Source organism: Antennarius striatus, chromosome 18, assembly GCF_040054535.1.
Source record: "Antennarius striatus isolate MH-2024 chromosome 18, ASM4005453v1, whole genome shotgun sequence".
In the NCBI taxonomy this organism is placed as follows: Eukaryota; Metazoa; Chordata; class Actinopteri; order Lophiiformes; family Antennariidae; genus Antennarius; species Antennarius striatus.
In genome coordinates this window covers 3,546,197-3,565,817 of record NC_090793.1, presented here as the reverse complement: position 1 = coordinate 3,565,817, position 19,621 = coordinate 3,546,197, and the positions used below count along the sequence as shown (strand labels likewise).

At 42.3% G+C, this 19,621-nt stretch overlaps 3 protein-coding genes across 3 annotated transcripts; 2 read left to right on the top strand and 1 right to left on the bottom strand.

Annotated features, from left to right (window-relative positions):
• Nucleotides 1–4,096: 4,096 nt before the first annotated feature.
• gfi1aa (growth factor independent 1A transcription repressor a) lies at nt 4,097–6,264 on the top strand. The gene is made up of 6 exons (XM_068341365.1): nt 4,097–4,233; nt 4,394–4,597; nt 5,034–5,434; nt 5,588–5,725; nt 5,801–5,966; nt 6,086–6,264. The coding sequence occupies exons 1-6, from the start codon at nt 4,122–4,124 to the stop codon at nt 6,262–6,264; spliced, it is 1,200 nt and encodes a 399-aa protein (XP_068197466.1). The 5' UTR covers nt 4,097–4,121.
• Nucleotides 6,265–7,130: 866 nt separating this feature from the next.
• On the bottom strand, nt 7,131–14,761 carry rpap2 (RNA polymerase II associated protein 2). The gene is made up of 12 exons (XM_068340528.1): nt 14,669–14,761; nt 14,409–14,457; nt 14,111–14,225; nt 13,923–14,021; nt 13,758–13,823; nt 13,559–13,647; nt 13,419–13,454; nt 12,366–13,326; nt 12,154–12,260; nt 11,554–11,634; nt 10,037–10,105; nt 7,131–7,415 (listed from the first exon to the last, which is right to left on the bottom strand). Exons 1-12 carry the CDS (start codon nt 14,718–14,720, stop codon nt 7,271–7,273), a joined length of 1,869 nt encoding a protein of 622 aa, XP_068196629.1. The 5' UTR covers nt 14,721–14,761; the 3' UTR covers nt 7,131–7,270.
• A 236-nt stretch (nt 14,762–14,997) lies between these two features.
• Nucleotides 14,998–19,550, top strand: glmna (glomulin, FKBP associated protein a). The gene is made up of 18 exons (XM_068340879.1): nt 14,998–15,286; nt 15,400–15,525; nt 15,607–15,720; nt 15,851–15,959; nt 16,046–16,334; nt 16,453–16,552; nt 16,679–16,860; nt 16,979–17,032; nt 17,174–17,204; nt 17,510–17,599; nt 17,681–17,722; nt 17,824–17,897; nt 17,993–18,077; nt 18,198–18,307; nt 18,643–18,706; nt 18,856–18,991; nt 19,103–19,167; nt 19,253–19,550. Exons 1-18 carry the CDS (start codon nt 15,248–15,250, stop codon nt 19,391–19,393), a joined length of 1,851 nt encoding a protein of 616 aa, XP_068196980.1. The 5' UTR covers nt 14,998–15,247; the 3' UTR covers nt 19,394–19,550.
• The last annotated feature ends 71 nt before the right edge of the window (nt 19,551–19,621 follow it).

The following is a 19,621-nucleotide window of genomic DNA, read 5'->3' as shown; positions in this document are numbered from 1 at the left end:
AATAACCAGGAAGCGCTGAGCAGTTCTCTTCACATCCATGCACTAAAGCTCCCGATGGGATTCTCAGTGTTTGGGGGTAAATTTACAACCAGAAACGGGCCGAGTGCAAACAAGGGAGTTTCTGATCACAGTGATGGATGAGGGCAGTGATTTGTTGAGTGTTTAAAACATAAATCCCAGTAGCTGTTCAGTGTTTCCTGTTCAGGGCTTTTATTTATTTATTTATTTATTTATTTATTTATTTATTTATTTATTTATTTATTTATTTATTTATTTATTTATTTATTTATTTATTTATTTATTTATTTATTTAAGACATTCCGATGGGCGAAGGTTTGGGGCTCTTTACGCTACAATAGGGGAGACGAAGTCATTTTCACTGAGGGCCACATCAGCATATGAGCTGTCCTCAAAGGGCCAGATGTTAATTTGTAAATGTAAATAAATGTAACTCAAAATAATGTAAAATAAATGTAAAATAAATGTAACTACTCCTTAATGTTAAATAACTCTGAATTTATTACTCATTCAAGTTACAAACATTACAGTTGTACAGAAAAAATATATTTGCTTGTTTCTCTGTTATAAAATAAATCCTTCTAATTTGTCAGGTTATGAAACCCACTGAACTCCATCAATCAAGGATCAAAATATTTAAAGGAATAAAGAAAAATAACATCAAACACAAGTCAGGATATTAACCGTTCAAAATGGGTTTGTCAAAGTTAAAATGGGCTTAATAACTGCATTGTGGGAAATGTAGTTTGACACTTTTGACCTATGCATGTTTAGACACTCTGACCTTTTATGCTTTCATGGGCCACATAAAAGGATGAGGCGGGCCAAATTTGGCCCCCAGGGCCTTGAGTTTGACACATGTGGGCTACAGCATAATTCAGTAATACAGGATTGCAACAAATTACACATCTTGACGTATGAACCATTAACATAAATCTGTTTCCAGTAATAAAAATGGAGGCTGGATTATTGCTATAAGACATCAAGTTTTAAAATGAGAGTAGAGCAAAAAAAACAAACAAACATTTGTGGACTCTGTGTGTGAAAGAAAGACGTTCTTGCGGTTGGCAGCGTCTAGTAAATCATGCTTTGTGTTCACACTTGGTCCCTCACTGTTGGCTGCATGTGGGGCCACAGTTTGATGAGATTTAGACAGTTCCTCCTGTACAGTACTGAGGTTAAGGAAAAGAGCAGGAATCAGATTGTAGCTGGGGGGGCTTAGCAGCATAATAGAAAGAGGGAGGGGGTTGTCACACTGTGGTTAGAGTTGTGGAGCCAAAGGAAAATGTGAGGGGATGAGATAGCGTGATGTGGTTTGCATTGATGCCACCTTCGAGTGGAGGTGCAAAGATGAATTCTCACGCTGAGCACAAGGAACCAAATAGAAACGCGAACCAGTGAGAGTCAGTTTAGCCACAACAAAACCATCAAGGCTCCAATCCACTGCAACCATGAAACTGGACAAAAAGTGAGCTAAATGACTTTTAAACACACTCCAGATGCTTTCAAAAGAATCGTCAAGTACAAAATCGTTTTTGTTTTCACTTTGGGAGTCGACGCTGGCGGTCGAGACCGTGTCAGCAGTGAAATATGATGGAACGCATGATTTCACTGAAATGAAATTCTGAATTCACAAATTTATAATAATTAACATCAGTTCTTATTCAGCCTGCTGAGATCTTTAGTTCATAGAAGCTGGTGTTAGCATTTATTAGCACACTAGCCTGGCATTGCTAAAGAACAGAGGTTTAGGGGCCAGGTCACTGATTGGACGGTTTTGATCACATTTCTTAGTCTTAATTTCCTCCACTGAAAAAGTTTTGCTTTTAGCAGATCTCAATAAGGGGGTAGATCTATGGGGGGGGGGGTTGTTCACATACATGTGGTGTAAAATATTAGGCCTCGTGTGTGTTAAAACACTAGGAGCTCTAAATGAGGTCCAAACGGATGTCGAAGTTGAAAACATTCTAACCTCAAAGTCTGCATTTAACCCTGACCTTCGACACAACAGATCACTCACTTCTGTAGAAGTATATGCCGTTCTTCCTCTTACCTCCTTTTAGTAACCGGGCATCTGTTACAATCATATTCTTTTGGTACAACTAAGGGAGTCAAAATCAAGGCTTGGGGGGTGGGGGGGTGGCGGTGATGGGAGGCCACAGAGAGGCAGAAGAGGAGGCTGTGGCAACACCGGCGGTGTCTTCTCGACTGAGTCGGTTTCCTGTCTGAAGCAGTGAACGTTGTTTCAACGCCGTTGAATCGGCCCTGTCCTCCTTCTCCTTCTTCTTCTCTCACTTCAGCATTTTGTTCAAATCAGGCTGCTTGATTTTAATATAAAAAAAAAAATCAACATGGAAATATTTTGTGATGTGTCAATCAAACATGCTTCAGTTGATTAAACTCTGATTTTTGCCTTGTTTTTCTTATGATTAATATTTTTGTCTTTATTCAGACTGAACAAGAAAGCATTTCCACTGATGAAAGGTGAATGTTCATTCATACGTTTTCACATTTTATCCTTTTTTTTTGTCCTTTTCAGCAACTAAAATGTATATTGTGCAAATAAAGACTAGTAAGAATGGAACATAAATACTTAAATGATCTAATTTTGCATGAAACAAAACGAATCACTGTCTTTTTTTGCTTGTAAAAAAAATCAACACTAAACAAAACAGTGAAAATATGTGAGTGAAGGCGGGAGGGGGGATTTAGAGAGAAAAAGGTGTGAGACGTGTGTTTGTCGAGCAGAGGGTTTTGTGGTGGTGTGTCAGTTTTGCAGCTTGTGTGACTGAAATGTTCACACACACAATCAACGCGGACCAGAGTTCAAGACGATGTGGGGGTTTTTTTTGTCCTCTTGCGCTGGGGGTGAACCTGCTGCGTCAGTGTGAGTATGGGACATGTGTTTCAGCTTTATGGCGCGGCTATCTGCGCTCTGCTTGCAGGTTTTCTAACTTGCAGCTGCATCAAACAACCTCGGTTCCCACATCGATGCAGAAATCGATACCGCTTTGCTTTAGTCCGACCTTGTGAACAGTGAACAAATCCACGCCAAACGGATTTGCGCCTGACAGATTTCTAACTTTATTTCCCGAGAATTTTTTTTTAAATTAAATTAAATCTCTTTATAAAATTCAACTGGACACTTATTTAGCATTTCTTTTAGTTGGATACTTTTAAATGATGTAAATCAATAAGGCTGAAGTCAAGGTAAGCTGAAGCAGTGTAACTGTAAAGGGATACTTGGGCTCCCCACCAGCAGGCTGTTGCGCAGAGCGGTGGCGCACGTCTCATTAACAGGATCACTTTACAAGCAGCCAAACAAATAGGTCGTTATCCATCACAGGCTGCTGTCTCCTGCATTCACCCATCAAACGCACTCAGTTTAGGTCTCCTCACAATCGAATTATATCGTTTTAAGCCCGTTTTTTGTTTTTTTGTTTGTTTGGGGTTTTTTTTTTTGGGGGGGGGGGTCATCAGTTCAATGAGAATCCAAAATGTTCAATTTTGTTCCATAATTTTTATTTTTATTCTGAATCCTGTCATTTAAATCTCAATCACTGACAAAGACAATTCCAATCACAGTCTGAACTATTTTACTTCCTTCCTATATGATTCCTAAAATATGAAAACGCGTCTTTTTCCCCCCTCCTCAAAAACCCGCAATATTTGATACATAATCTTATTTCTCTAAGTTTATAAATAGATTTTTGTTGTCAGTATCCATTCGGACCTGTCAGTCATTAACATCACCCTCCATTTAGATAAGAAAAGTTAAAACCTCGGCTGGAGCTGGACTGGTGATATCTACATTTCCTTTAAAATAATCTAAGGCTATACCATAAAAGTCATACAATACACCCTTTCCAATCCCACATCGGGGTCCTCTTGGGGGGGGGGGGGGCACCCGCTTTTGGCCACCTGCCAAGCGACACCTGGTAAACGATACGTCCACTGTGCACATGCGTAATAGGGTGCCAAAAATCCCAACGCAGTGTCACTTGTCGACCAATAGTCTTCCAATCTGTCCGGAGATAAAGTGAGAGCTGCGTGGAGAGGACTGAAGTGAAGTGGACGATTTCAGAGGCAGCACGACTGAAAACATGCCGAGATCGTTCCTGGTGAAGAGCAAAAGGGCCCACAGCTACCACCAGCCCCGGAGCCTGGACGATGACTACAGCAGACTGGACGTTATTCTGGCTCATGTGTGCGCAGGTGAGGGAAATAACGCACAGAATCATTGATTTACGCGTATAAAACTAGTTTACACCCATGATCTTTACCCACATTCATATTACTAATTATAATAAAAGCAAATTTATTTATCCAGGCCCCCTGACAGACCAGTTGCACATCTGTTCCATCCCTCTTATAGAGAGTAAGTCCGGGGCGGAGAATGAGTCCAACTTGGAGCCGCAGGTGGATGTGCGCGCCGGCGCTGACAGACTGTCCGACGGGTCCCGGGTGTTGTCCCCGGGCTCGCTGTCCTCCGGCTCCCCGCTGAGCTGCGGGGGCAGCGTGTGCGACCGATCGTCCGATTGTGATTTCTGGCGTCCCCCTTCTCCCTCCTCCTCACCGGGTCAGTTCCATCCAAACCTTTTTTTTCCCTACAAGTTGCGTTCCGAAGTTGTCAAATAAGTCCAAAAACTACAATCTGTACTTTAAAAGTTAGATTTCAACAGGTTAAATTAATCTATTGACCTCATTCTGTGCGTAATATCTTCTGAACATGTTCATCAGTTTTAATACTGATTGGTTGTTAAGAAGGACAACAAAGACGCAGCGCGTTTTTATTCGAGTCTTACTTTATTTGACTTGCAATCCGTGATAAAAAAAACGATATTAAAGTTATTGTTAATCATCACAAAAACATAAAACATAAAACGCAATCTTTTTGTTCAGTAATTTTAGCATTTCTATCCAGATAAAATGACGATTACGCACGTCATTGTCATCATGGCCCGTTGTAATCATCATGTAGTTTTAAAGCTCTCTCTTTAAATATCAATTCACAGATTCGGAGAAATGTCCCACACCAGCTGAAGATGGTCACCACTTCAAATTCCCGCTCTTCCCTTACTCCTGGACAGCATACTCCGGCTCTGAGCTGAGGCACCTGGTTCAGGGGTCATATCACCACCAACTCCAGGGCCACAGGGAGCCTCGGTCACCCGTCGGCATCTACAGCGCAGAGGACAGCGGCACCGAGACGTTTTACGCACATGGGGGCCCCGTGGCTGAATGCTACCAGGACTATTCTTCAAGGGCCCACCAGATGTGCAGGATGCGGGACGGAGACGAGCTCTACCTGGATGCGAAGCAGCCCCCCCGCGGCGCGGAAATCAAGTCCGAAAGCGACTTCATCTGCTCGAATCTGGAGTCAAATGGATCTTATAAGTGCATCAAATGTTACAAGGTGAGTCGAAGCTGTTTAATGACGTCATGTTTCCTTACAAACTTATAATCAATTTGTAAAGAGACATTTATGGATATCTGGATCCGATTTGTTTACTCATTTTTGAGACTGATAACGAAATGCAAATTAAATTTGTCTATTTTTCCCCAAAAGGTGTTCTCCACCCCTCACGGCTTGGAGGTCCACGTCCGGCGGTCTCACAGCGGGACGCGACCTTTCGAGTGCGGGATCTGCGGGAAAACCTTCGGACACGCAGTGAGCCTGGACCAGCACAGAGCAGTGCACTCACAGGTAGGCCCCGATTCGATCGGATCGAATCTTTTTTATCGATGGCTTCCTTCCTCTTTAACACTTTCTGTTTCACAGGAGAGGAGCTTCAGCTGTAAAATCTGCGGCAAAAGCTTCAAACGCTCCTCCACGCTGTCCACGCACCTGCTCATCCACTCGGACACTCGCCCTTACCCGTGTCAGTATTGCGGGAAAAGGTTCCACCAAAAATCAGACATGAAAAAACACACTTTCATCCACACAGGTGAGAAAATCCAAAGTGAAAACGATCGATTAAAACCAATAGAACCACGTGCGCAACGCGCGTAAAACGGCTCCACGCTGACGTTTCCAACATGTGTGGTTTCCTCATAACTGCTGCAGGAGAGAAGCCGCACAAGTGCCAGGTGTGCGGGAAGGCCTTCAGTCAGAGCTCCAACCTCATCACGCACAGCAGGAAACACACAGGATTCAAGCCTTTCGGCTGCGATCTTTGCGGGAAGGGGTTCCAGAGGAAGGTGGACCTGCGGAGACACAAGGAGACGCAGCACGGACTCAAATGATGGCTCGATGATTCAGAGTGACATAGTGCACCATAATGTAGCATAATGTCTGATCCGGTTCACTATTGCATCGGCATTTCCCCCCTGTTGGTTCTTATCTTATTTAGCCTTGGATAATTTTATGGAAATAATTTATTTATCAAGTGTTTTTACACCTTGACATTAAAAAGCATGACTTGGCTTCTCAGTTTGAATGTTTATTATGGTTTCAAAAACTGTGAAATCCTTTTCAGTTCTATTTTTTCCCCCCTCTCTTATACAGCAGGGGATTAAATATTAACCTCCAGGGAAGTCCTTTCTTTTCAGTTATAATTAGTTTTAGAATTTTAGATGTCTCAGCCTTGATTAAATCAGACATATTTTAAAAGATGTTATCAACAAAAACTTCACACTTTCTTGGTTCACCTGATCGTTGTGAAAAACAAGAAGCTCCGTTGAACCCAACAGGCCATCAATCACGTCCCCAATCTGCAGTGACAGCTTAAACTTATATCTCCTCTATTAAATAGAAAAACGTTTTGTTGCGTGCGCCACCTGGTCAAAACCAAATATTTTCACACACGCTCCGCTAACATACCCATATAACAAATGACATTATGACACCATAAACATCCATGTGAAGGAAGTCAGGAGAAAGAAAGTCTTTTTTATGATGGCAGCAATAACCTGCGTGACCACATGGCGTTTTCACTGGGAAAAGCTGGGTGTGATTTATTTATCCTTCCCCTCCGGCTTCAAGGATCTGATTTGCACGTATCTCACCACAGATTGTGTGCATATATAATACCAGTGTGACACAATCTTAACTGTGTAAGTCAATCCACATAAACACACAAAGGGCACGTTTGTTTTTTGGAAGTTGTTGCAACAACCTTCAAACTTTATTCATGAATAAAAACCAACATACAAATGTATTTATTCAGTCCCAGATCCTGAGTGTGTGTCAAGTGTTTGTGCAGCCATGTATGGTTGTGTGTGTGTGTGTGTGTGTGTGTGTGTGTGTGTGTCAGTGTGATGTGGTTTTAAACACCCGGATGAGCGTCAGGAGGTCCTGCACCCGGAGGCCGAGCTCCTCCATGAGTGTGTTCAGATATTCCTCCGATCCCGGCGTCTCCAAGGCTTCCTGAACCAGCGGAGACACCTCCGACAACCTGGAACACAAAGGACACACACAATCACACACACAATCACACACACACTGGTGTCGTTGTTCCAGATTGCTGTAAACACCCCAGACACCAAAACGACAAATGAAGCGTTTATACGCTTGTTAAAGTGATTTTATACAAGGACGCACTTCAACAGTGATTTATTAAAGGTCGCATCCTCGACAGAGTAAAGTCGTTCGTTTTTCTTCTACGCTTTCCGTCACGTGACGCGCCTCAACCTGGTGTTGGATTCTGACCCGGGGTTCATGTTGCTCCGAAAGAGAAAAAAAAAAAAAAAACAGCTTTGAATTACACGGGGAAGTAAAACACGGCCATGTTCCATAAACCTGACATGTCCGATAAGAAAGGTTTATTCTAGTTTGAATTAATGTGGCTCTATAAAGCAAAGTCAGTTTAGGTTTAGGTTAGCTCGACTTGTCTGGTTTGAGTTAACTGTCAGGATGAAAATCTGTTGTTACTGAACTCTGATCTGGATTTAAATGAAAGTTTTTCTGCTTTGTTGGTCGAATCAAGAGCTGGACATGAAGGGTAGTTGTTGTGGTCTCTATTACCTCCCAAAGCCCCCAGCCCCCTCCATCCTCTACCTGTGTGGAGGTGCACTGCTGGTTAAGCTCCGGTTCACCCCGGGATCTAGTGTTGCTGAGGGGTGGGGGCATCCATTATTCAGCTGACCTGAACAATAGAGGCCAGACTAGCTCCGCAGCTGCCATGCAGCCGACAGATAAGACAGGACACCAAATTATTCATGATGGAGGGACGGAGGAGCTGGAATTTAGATGGGAACTAATGAAATCATAGACCGCCAGTGGGAAGACGTGTTTACGTAGAGGCTCCATCATTAACCAGGTCAATAGAATCTCAAAAGTTATATTTATGGATGTTTATCTGTCAGCAGTGGCTGAATCTGGTCAGAGCAGCTTGTTGGTCCCACCAGCCTGCAGGAGGTGACCCCCGCTGGAGGTGACCCCCCACTGGAGGTGACCCCCCCCCCGCTGGTTTGAACACAAAGTGAGATTCGATCCTTCAGCTGATGATTTAAAGAAGGACTTCAAGTTAGTTTTGTCATCTTTGACTAAACACTAAGTGAATGAATAGGAGTTCTACTGTAGTTTTCATACAGGACACACACACTACATAAGAAATTTGAAAACAAACAAAGCGGTGCATTTAAAAAAAAAAAAAATTATAAAGTAGATAGCATTAAAATCCTTTATAGATCCATGTTTTCATTCAAAAAAGTCGTGGTTCAGATTAACGGTTTTTGAAAAGCAGCCCATAAACGGGTGGTGGATGTTAAGAGTCCACAATTTATTATACATATATATGTTTCATGGGAACAACACACAGGTAGGAGATAATTATGAATAATCTATTTTTAATTCCCCTGAGACTTTTCTATCTCCCAAAAGTATTACTAACTATTCAGACTTCCTCATTCACAACCTCGTATTCTTTATGTTGGAGAGATCGGTCACGGGCGGTACAGATTTGTGTTACTGCTGCTCCTTGAGCAGCACAACACTTACTGTATTCTTTTGTTAGCGTTAAGAGAGCTCACAATGGACGTTGGGATATGGATGCAAACTGACCTGGGGTCACCGACAGGGTCATAAATCACAGTCGGTCAGGCATCGGATGAAAGTTTTCCCAGCCAGGGGCGATTTAAAGTACTCATTTAGCTTGGATGTATACAGAGGAACTGCACCGTGTGTGTGAGTGTGTGTGTGTGTGTTTAACTGTAATGCCTACTGCGGTGCTTGTGTGTGCCCTCTGCCCTGTGTCGCGGATCTGGAGACGAGCAATCAGTTGGAGATAAAGCCATGAGGCGTTTAGTGTGTACTCAGACGGGAGCAGCACGGAACTGTCCATGAACTGCCAACAAAACACACACAACACACACACACACACACACACACGCACACGCACACGCACACACCATATGGCACAGGAAACAGATTTAATCTGAATCTGAGTAACAGTTGAGAAAGTTTTTTTTTTTTTTGATTAAGAGCATCAGAAATCTCAAAAAATGCATCATCTTGTTTGCATGACGAAAATTTTATTTCCATTTTTCTATGAACTTATCTTAGATCTTAAAAATTCTGTGTATAACAGTTTGTAAATTGCAGTTAATCTCTGCTTTATTTACCACTTTGTTCATCCTGACATTTTGAGGTCACAGCTGATGATGTCACACACCAACAATTGCATGAACCCAGGGAGGATTTCCAAAGACAGACAACTGTTCACCAAAGATTTTAATTTATTAACTATTTACCACTGCTGATGGAAAGTCGGAAGAAGACTTGTTTTAAATGTAAAGTCGTTATACATGCAGCTTGTACAGAAAGACGTCACGTCCAAAGGATGTAAAGATCATATTTACACGTCGGGGATGATGGAGAACAGAAACACTGATTTGTGTTTCTGTTTTGGACAATGCCTTCCGATGTGATGCTGTGAATTTCCTGAATTTTGTAAACTGAGAACCTTCATCTGACTTCCCATCCTTTTTTTTTTTTTTTTTTTTGAGTGAACTGCTCCTTTAAGTTCCTCTCTCATCCCTGATGTAGCACACTCACACACAGACATGGTAAACTTACACATGGAGAAGCACGATGCCGATGAGCATCCACTCTGGGGTTTTGTGGATGATGTTCTTGTTGGTAAATCTGCAGGAGGCGAGAAGAAAAACCAGTTTAGGATGGACATTTTTAAACAAAGAACACACACATTTCTCCGTGTAGGAGCTGCTTTCCCTCTGGAGGTGTCAATAATCACCTGATTCCACCGATAAGTAGACAGGGAAAACAAAACCTGCGCAAGGTTGGACCAACCACCACAAACAGCAGCAACAATAGTGCAGTGATGTATGCTCCGGTGACAGCGCTGTGTGTACACTTTGGTTTAAGCCTCTTGTCAGGCCGGGCCCCCGGCAGCAGAAAGAGAATTCCTGGAAGCAGGACTGTGGAGGTGTTACTTACCACACAGTGATTTAATGGCGCTCTGGTGAAAAACATTCTGAGCAGCCAATGGGAATGCAGAGCATGTGTATTGCAGGAAATGTTCAATCCTGGTACGAGTTTGAGAGATTTATTTCAATTAAACACTGTATCTAACAATGACTGCTGCTGGACGGGGAATCCATTTATGTGTTTCTACGCTGCTGAAATGATCTGATTATAAAAAAAATACATTTGTTCAAAATGTAGAACTCTGGAGCAGAACCTACAGGGTGAAAGGAAGGTTTTGGTTTTTTTTTACTTTGGATCAGGGTTTGATTATTAATTTTATTTAACTCAAATAGAACTGTTTGTGTCTCTTTCTATTTGATCATATTGGCATGTCTCTCTACTCTGCTTTTTTCCAGCTGAGATTCATGCCAACTGTTATAATGTGAACTTTTGGTCAAATTAGAATTCTTCGTAATTCTGTTTGGATGCAAAAACAGTTTTTGCTCTGTTTTTTTTCCCATCTAAACAGCAAAAAACTGACAAGAATCAAAAAGCCACACGTTCAAGACGTTGTTTTTGATAGTACAGTGAAAAAAGAAGTTTTCACTGTGTAAATTTGCAAAAACACCTAAAACAATAGGTGTGTAATAAGTGCAATGAGTATTTTAGTTTATTCAGCAGCAGACATTTTGACTTAAGGTCATCAACCTCACATTTATTTGTGGAAATGGTCCAGTCAATAAAATCCGGTTGTTGCCATGTTTGATGTCTACCTGTAGGGGGCGCCACAGCTCACCACATTTTAAGAAAAGTCTACTGATTATAAAGTAATATTTCAACTTATCTGGGAATATTGTAGAACAATTGCATGCAAGGAACAAACTATGAAATAATTTTCTTTATCTTAGTTAATAATAACAATGATTATTATAATAATACTAATTGTAATCATAAAGAAGGGAAAAGTCACATTCATTCAAGCACCAAAGCTGCAGGACTCCACCTCTAATTGTTTTTGAGCTGAACCATAACATCCCATCCCACATCTTCAACACATTAAACAGAGTTTCTGTGAATTATTTCAGTAATCATCCTGAAGAGATTAGACCAAAAAGAGAAGTCGTGTGTTTGTATGAGAGAGGAGTGTGGTCGTGTGCCGCCCTGACCTGAATGTCCTGACCAGGTTGTTCAGGTCAGTGGAGATGTCACTGATGGTGAGACGCAGAGGACCAACAATGTTTCCGAGGCTTTGCAAAACAGAGATAAAAGAATGGAGACAAGATGAATACAAGACAACAATGAAATTATTGTTGTTGAAGATTTTGTGAATGTGAATAGTAGTAATTGTAAAGTCATTTTTGGAAAGAAAGTCATACAAGTACAGTTTTTAGAGGTCAATCAATCAATTTTTTTCCCATATTCAACATAAAATGCCGCTTTTAATGACAACTACTATCTCATTATTCAAACCCCATAATAATCAGGTCAAACTGCATTCTTTAAGAATGATACCAACGGTTAATGCCCAACTACACATCATATTTGCAGCAGGTTGTTGCAGTAAGAGGGTCTCTACAAAGTACTAAGCCTGAATCATTTTGACATAGTAGTTGTGTTATATTTAAGAAAAACACACATAACACCTGTTTTACTGAGCTGATTATTGAAAACAGAAGATTAGTGGGTTTATATTATATTTTATCAGCAATGAGGATTAAATAAATTTATACATTCAAAAAAGTAAATATAGCCAAAAATAAACACACCAGCTGGTGAGTTTCTCCACGGTGATCCGTTTCTGGATGAGATGCTGAGAATGACAGTGGACAAGGGGCAGAACCGGGTCCTTGGAGCTCTGATCGTGGACCATCATCTGGTGGGGGAACAAACAAGCAAAGGACATAAAAGCTTCCTCCTGTCCAAATCTTATTTTTGTACTCATCTGTTTAAGTTTTAGTCAAACTCTTCCTCTACTCACATTCTGTGCAGGCTGCTCCTCTGCCTCCTCAGGCAGAATGCAGGGCCCCTTATAAAACTCCCTGACTCTCAGCTCCATCTGTTGGGCCTCCTTCCGCAGCCTGTCAAAATCTGGAGCCACGGCAGACGGTCTCTCCGGCAGCTTCGAAACAATCTTTGTGTCCTCAGCGCTCTCCTCATCATCGAGGTCATCTTCATCCAGCTCCTCCTCTTCTTCTTCTCTAGCATCACTGGAAGGAGAACTTAACGAATCACCAGAGCCACAAAGAAAAGTCACGGTGGCGTCGGTTCTCCAGTCCTTTAACGTCGCCTCCAGCCGCTTGAGGAGATTCATCCCGATGGAACCGGATCCGTCTCCAGCGGCGTGGTTCTTGAGTAACACCCGTAGCCCCGCTGCTCCTCTTTTGCTCATTCCCACCAGCGTGATGTTCAGGCTGGTCAATTCTGTGACGTCGCTGTTCGGATTCGAGTCGGTCAGTGTTGAAGAAGTGTTGTTTACCGGTGTGTGTGATGAGTCAGGGCAGCGGTCAGTTTGACTGACTGTCTCAGATAAGGTGCACTTATGAAGCTCACATGTAGCCTCTTCCAGGCTGCGTTCCTCCTCTGACACCAGCTCCCGCTTTGATTCAGTATTTAATGACAATCGCTGTTTTCCAGCATCCATTTCAACTCCTGTTTCACATGAAGGCGACTCTTGAATCGTTCTCTGCATCGTCCTTTGTTCATCTTCACTTTCTTCATCAGTACGTTTTGGAAGATTGCCCCAGTGCACCCTGGGTCCCTGCTGGGACACCACACTTGAGACAAACTCCTGCTCCTGTTCATCGTCGCTGCGTTCATTGTCACTGAGGTTCTGCCGCAGAGAGCCATCGGGATTCTCAGAAAGTGTCGCCAGCGGATCCTCGATGTCCCTTTCTTCAACACGCCTCTCGGAAAGCAGCACCTCCTCACCGGAGCTTCCTCTAGATGAAAATGGATTAAAGTGACTTTGTGTTTTTGTAATAAATTAGTTAACAGAATCAAACACATCTGATTTGGTATTTAAAACTCATACCTATCTCCTTTCTTTATCAGTTTAATTTCTGGAAGACTGACAGGGAGAAAGAGAGTAAACGCACAGGATAAGTATGTAGAAAAGGTTCATATTCAACAACAAGTTGGAAGTGAGAACAAAGACGACGCCAGCACACGTACCTCTCATGCTGCCGGACCCAGAGGGGTGTGTTGGATATCTGTAGCTCAAACTCTTTGGAGGCTTTGTAGCAGAAGTTACTACAAAAACACTGATCAGAAAAGAACAAAGCAAAGTAGGATCTATTTGGACAATCTCTTTAACAGCAAACAAGTTCATGAATGAATAAAATGTTTCTACTCCACACATTTCAACACTTACTTTGCGCTCCGTTATGTCGTAAACCTTGTTGGTCTTTGTGGAGATTTTATACTTTTGATTCGGGATCTAGAAAATAAACAACAGCAGTGACTCTTAGGGACACAGATGACATCAGATAAAGTAAACATATTGTACAACACTGTGAAGACAGATATAGGCTCCTACCTTGCCGAGCGTATTTGAACATATGGGATATCCACACACTTTTGCGATGGATCTCTCCTCTATAGCATCCTTGTAATGAAGAGGACTAATGTACTTTGCCTGTGAAGGAGATTAAAAATATTTAGCAAACAACAACTACAAGAAAAGCCAGCATCCACTTGATGTAGTCGAACTAGCATCACACATACACAGTCAGTCAGGAAGTCTTCAGACACACTGTCCTCCAGGAGACGCTCCACGATTTTCAATGCTCTTTTCTCAAGCTCCAGTTTCTTCATTAACTTCTCCTTCACTACCTCTCTCCTGAAACAGAACACAAACATTTAAACCTGATGCATGTATTAATGTTTACATCTGTGAACATGAGGAATGACATGTGGATGAAAGTGGAAATATTCTATTCTTTGTTGTCACACACACACACACACACACACACACACACACACACACACACACACACACACACACACACACACACACACACACCTTCTTGCTTCTTCTTCAGCAGCCAGGGCTTTGACTTGCTTCCCACCCGCTACAACAACAACAACAACAACAACACTGTTAAAACGTTGATATGATGTTTAATGTGTGCTCTACACCTCTAAACTACAAATTAGCATTTATAGCACACAAAAAGCTACGTCACATAGCAAAATGTTCTCCGACGTTCATCGGACGTTTAACATATTGTCAAAGTCTTATTATGGTATATAAAAAAAACAAAGTCTTCAATGTAAACTAACCTTTTTTGTGTGTTTTCACACCACTTCTTCTCCTTCTCTCTCCAGACTCCATGTTCGATCCGTTTCCTGGATGTCAACGTCGAGCAGATGACGGAATTACGTTCTACGGCGAGCCAAAAGAGACAATCCAACTGTTTTAGCGCTCACGTTAGTGTGGGTAGCATGAATCCTACTATTACGACGCCACGATTCACCCAAATTCTGTCTCTAATTGGCTTGGCAAAAAGATGACGTTAATCACGTGATCTCCCAGTCTAAGGATTTAAGCTACTACGTCATTCTCACGCACAGCCAATCAGAGGCGGAGTACGGCGGGGATGTGGCGTCAGTATAGTAGGTTTATTAGCTTCCCCGTCAAATATCATTAAAGTTCCGTTCGGCATTTGTGGACATGTAATAAAGCTGCAGAATGTTTTTCTCTGCGACTGTCATGATAGCTAATTTAGCGTAAGGAACGTAAAACCGGAAACGTTATAATACTGTTTCTGTTCGGAACGAACCGATTGGCAAAAAGTTGTGGATCAAAGCCCTGGTTTTTGAAGACTCCCGTGTGAAGCAGCCCCGCTAGAAGAAGCAGAGATGGCTCTGGAGCAGCTCAGTGATGTGGTCCAGAGATGTGTGAGTCCTGGAGCAGGATCACACAATCACACCGTGCCTTTCACATGTCACCATTCCTGGTGATGTGATGCTTCATCTCCTCTAATACTTCTCTTTTCCTCCGTTCCGCTCAGCAAGCCTTACCCGATGACAGCTACACCACAGAGGATCATGATGTTTTCATGATCGCTGGACGGACCTGCATTGAGGAAGGAGACATCACACAGGTCCTCAGCATCGTCCTAGATGAGAAGAATCAGGTGTGTGATTGAGCTGACAATGGTTTCATATCAGATTTACAAAACATATTGTACTTTATAGCTTTATCCTTCTCTCTGTAGGACATAGTGAGATGTATGGGATGGAATCTGCTGCCGCCCCTCATAAAGGTTCTCCTGAGGAAAGAAAACAAGGACCTCTCTCAGTGTCTGGCTGTTTTCAACCACCTCCTACAGGTCGGTCCATCTGCTCCACCGTTAATGTCAAGGATGTGTTGATTGACAATTTTAATGATATTAAAAGAACTTAAACTATAAACTAATGATCCAATTATAAATCTGTTATGCTGTGGTTACATTGATCCAGACTTGCACGCCCAAAGAGCTGCTTATTGGGCTTTTGGAGCAGCTGGATCAGGATGACCCTGTTATTATAGCAGAGAGCGTCCATCTGCTGTTGACCCCTCTACAACAAGGTAATGATAATTTCAGTGATTTTTTTCCCCCTAATATACTTGTAAAGATTCCAACACTGTCTCTTTTGTCTGTGTCTGGCTGTCAGTGCTGCTGCGTCTGGGCAGCCGTAAAGCGTCCTCTTTGGGCATGACTCTGTCTTCTGTACTGGACCTGGTGGCCAAACTGCCTCTACCGCACACCAAGGAGCAAGAAGAGGATGATACATTACTGCTTTGCCGCTGCTGTGCTGATCTGACAGAATTTGTCAAACCGTTTGTCCGTGAGGCGACACAAAACACCCTGAATGGTGTAGCTCAAAGTGAAACCACGAGAAAGACAGAGGGTGAACGGGTCGGGGGTAAAGAGGATGAGCTGCGGACAGAACTCCTGAAATTGTGCGTGAGAAATGTTTCGCAAGTCAGATTTAAAATATCTCTTTTGTCATGAGATCTCACTTTGGGTGCTGGTAATATGAAGTATGACTCGTCCTGTTTTTTTTGTTTTTTTTTGCAGTTGCATGAAGACCCTGAGTCATCCGCTGTTGGAGCTGCAGCTCAAGGATCCGGAGACTCTGGCCGTGTCTCCCCTCAGGAATTTTGCCACAGACATTTTGGTATTCATTCATCATAATATCTTCAAAAAAAATGCTGACGCCACACCCTGACTTTGCTTTAAATCTCACCTCATGCTAACGATGATATAATGCTCTGGATAATGGTCTTTTTTGTATTCTGTGTAGAACACCCTCCATTCTATTGGAGAGTCCCTCCCTAGTCTGGCCTTCCAGCCTATGATGAAGAGGAAACTTATCCCAGGTTTTCTAGAGGAGGAGGTTCGTTATCCCAAAGAGTCCTTGGCGAGCTTAGCTCACCTCGTGTTTGTCCATCACCTGGGTGCTGATATATTCCCTGCTGTATTCAGGTAAGACTAAATATAGCTCCATATTTCCCCGGACAGTTAGAGAATTTGTGTACTTCTTCAAACATGAACAGAAATGTAATTTTTATTATTGTTTTTCTGTTTTTCTTTGCGTTGGCAGTTCTGTGTTCTGTTTGAGGTGTAATATGGAGCACATCTGCCTCCTCCTGTCCAGGTGAATACAGTCATTATTTATATCTGGTGCTTTCTGCTGCACTAGTAACCTGATCACATCTTATTTCAATAAACAACACATAAAACAAAGTTATTGGGGCAAAAGAAGACCTTATAACTTCATTTCTGAATAATGTTTCAGGTCTGAGGAGTTCAGGATTCAGAAAGGACTGGTGAGTCAGACTGGATAGAAAATGAGTTTTACTGTTTTTAAACCCTCTGGAGGTTTGTACTGTAATTTCCACATATTTCCCAGGAGATAGAGTAAAAAGCAACGTTTATAATGACCTAGAATACTGAACCGGCTCTTAGCTGTCAAGGAAAATGTAACTCTTTCAGTCATCTCTTGTAAAAATGTCCTTAAATGTCACACAGCCGGTTAAAGGTCCTCCATTTCCTCTTCAGTTGATCTTCACAGGTTTTACCGTTAAGATGATAAAACTTCCTGTCACATCTGCATGTGTTTGCTGCCACACAGGAGCTTTATGAGAAGAGCCTGGTGCGGCTGGAAGACGGCAGCCTGCACGCAGATCTCCTGGACATCAAAACCTTCCTCACCGTCCCTCAGGTGATCACAGCTCATCCACGAAAACCTCAGCTTTTACTGTCCTGATCGATGCTTTCGCTCACGTGGACTGTTTGTTTTCAGAACATGGTGAAGGTCATGACCTTCTGTCCCAGGCATGACTTGGTACGTGTGTTTTTACGTTGGTATATGTGTATAAATGATTCTAGAGGAAAATATTTTGCAAATCCATCCTTTATATGAAATGTTTTCCTTTTGTGCGACAGAGAACCAGAGGTCTGAAGGTTTTCCAGATGAGCATTGATAAGTTTGACACCGAAGCAAAGTACAAGTTTTTCCAGTAAGCCCCCCCTTTCCTTCCTGAACACGATCAGAAAGGTTTTTTTGTGTTCTGCCTTTTTGTTAGAGCGACTCTTACAGGTCATCTTGATTCAGGTACATGCTAAAAACCAGCAACCACTCAGGAGTCGAAGGATTCATCATCAAAAACATCAAGAATCAGATCAACTTTGCTCTGCAGGTGAGATGGCACTTTTGAATGTCACCATGACTAGAAGTCAAGTCGCTGTTTTGATGCAGTTTAAATAGTAGCATCAGATCGGTGCAGATCGCGACTGAAACGCCGTTCTGTTGTCTCCAGCCGGGTAACGGTAACGTCTGGTTTGAGGGAGGTCAGTTGCTGCCTTTGCTGCGAAAAGTTCTCATCCTACCAGACGGCCCAGAAACGGACCTCCTGCAGCACCTGGACAGGTCAGCGCACACGGAACACCCCACCGATTGTTCTGAACCCCAAATCTGGCTCAAGGGATCCCATCCCAGCATGCACTGAGAGTTGCTCAGGGTACATTGGATGAAAAAGACACAAGGAATGCTTTCAAAATTTTTGCAAAAGAAAAAAATAGATGTGTTTTCATTGTGGTAAAATGTTATAGAATCTACGAATGGAAAGATTTTTTCTTTTTTTGTTTTCTGGAGCTTTTAACTGTATTATACAATCTCACAAAAAGAGATCAGCTGTAGTTTCAACTAGAATTATTCTGTCAAAGTGTTTTATTAAAGTCTTCTGTTTGTGTGGCTGTAAACAGACTGATGGAGTCTCTCAACCTGCTGCGTTTCCTTATCATCAGAGACAAAGTGACAGAGAACCAGGTGATTTTGGATCTGATCCAGTAACTATCAGGAACCCTTTCAAAAAAAAAAAAAAAAAAAACACCCAGCAAAAGATGGTTTGAGTGTTTTTCCTTCAGGATATGTCCACATTGACCTCCTCGTGTTTCTCTGCTGCTCGTTTCTGGCAGACCGGGATCTGGACCGAGCTTTACAAGATAGAAGACACATTCCTGAAGCCGCTGCGTGTTGCAGTGAACATGTCCAGAGCTCACTATGAGAGGGAGCTACATGACACCATGGAGACTAAGAAGAGCAAGGTCAAAGGTCAGAGCGGTGCTGATTTATCAGCGCTGACAAATGTTTCTGTCCTACATGTCTGAACCCACTTTGAAGGTTTTTTCTGGTGTCGCAAAACGAGTGTGTGTTCTTCTACAGAGGAGCCGGAGCTTTCTGTGACCGTTGGTGGTGAGAAGTTGTCGGACGTACCTTCAGAGTCTCAGGTCGGTGACTGTTGAAATTAAAATCACACCACACAGAGACACACTCGTGCAGCGACAACCAGGTTGAACTTTGCTGTCCTTTCAGGCTCTGCACATGGCGCTGCACACGTTCGACATGATGGAGAGTGTTTTGGTACGGATAGAGGAGCTCATCGAGATGACGGAGAATCTTCAGCCTGAGCCCATGAGTCCCAGCAGCTCAGATCCTCCGTGTTTCAAGGCCTAACGTCCAAACAAAAGCCGTCAAGTGTCAGTTTGGTTTCAAGAATGAGTAAAATAAGATGTTGAGCATCAATTTTACATTTAAAAAATTGCACAGTGTTTCTGACACATGAATACCTGTGAAGTTTGTATCACTTATATAAGAAATAAAAATTTCTTCTACCTTGTTTAAATTATTTGTAATGTCTCCAGTGTAATTTTAAACACAGTAATTTTCAAAATATCTTCTTTC

What these genes read in the sequence shown, in the direction of transcription:
- gfi1aa (XM_068341365.1), top strand. Translation starts at nt 4,122, where the DNA reads ATGCCGAGATCGTTCCTGGTGAAGAGCAAAAGGGCCCACAGCTACCAC. An exon ending in AGTGCATCAAATGTTACAAG is followed by an intron (nt 5,435 to 5,587) that starts GTGAGTCGAAGC and finishes TTTCCCCAAAAG; the next exon opens with GTGTTCTCCACCCCTCACGG. An exon ending in ACAGAGCAGTGCACTCACAG is followed by an intron (nt 5,726 to 5,800) that starts GTAGGCCCCGAT and finishes TCTGTTTCACAG; the next exon opens with GAGAGGAGCTTCAGCTGTAA.
- rpap2 (XM_068340528.1), bottom strand. Translation starts at nt 14,720, where the DNA reads ATGGAGTCTGGAGAGAGAAGGAGAAGAAGTGGTGTGAAAACACACAAA. An exon ending in GTTCAAATACGCTCGGCAAG is followed by an intron (nt 13,824 to 13,922) that starts GTAGGAGCCTAT and finishes TTTATTTTCTAG; the next exon opens with ATCCCGAATCAAAAGTATAA. An exon ending in GGCATCGTGCTTCTCCATGT is followed by an intron (nt 7,416 to 10,036) that starts GTAAGTTTACCA and finishes TTTGTGTTCCAG; the next exon opens with GTTGTCGGAGGTGTCTCCGC.
- glmna (XM_068340879.1), top strand. Translation starts at nt 15,248, where the DNA reads ATGGCTCTGGAGCAGCTCAGTGATGTGGTCCAGAGATGT. An exon ending in TCAGGATTCAGAAAGGACTG is followed by an intron (nt 17,205 to 17,509) that starts GTGAGTCAGACT and finishes GCTGCCACACAG; the next exon opens with GAGCTTTATGAGAAGAGCCT. An exon ending in AGATCAACTTTGCTCTGCAG is followed by an intron (nt 18,078 to 18,197) that starts GTGAGATGGCAC and finishes TGTTGTCTCCAG; the next exon opens with CCGGGTAACGGTAACGTCTG.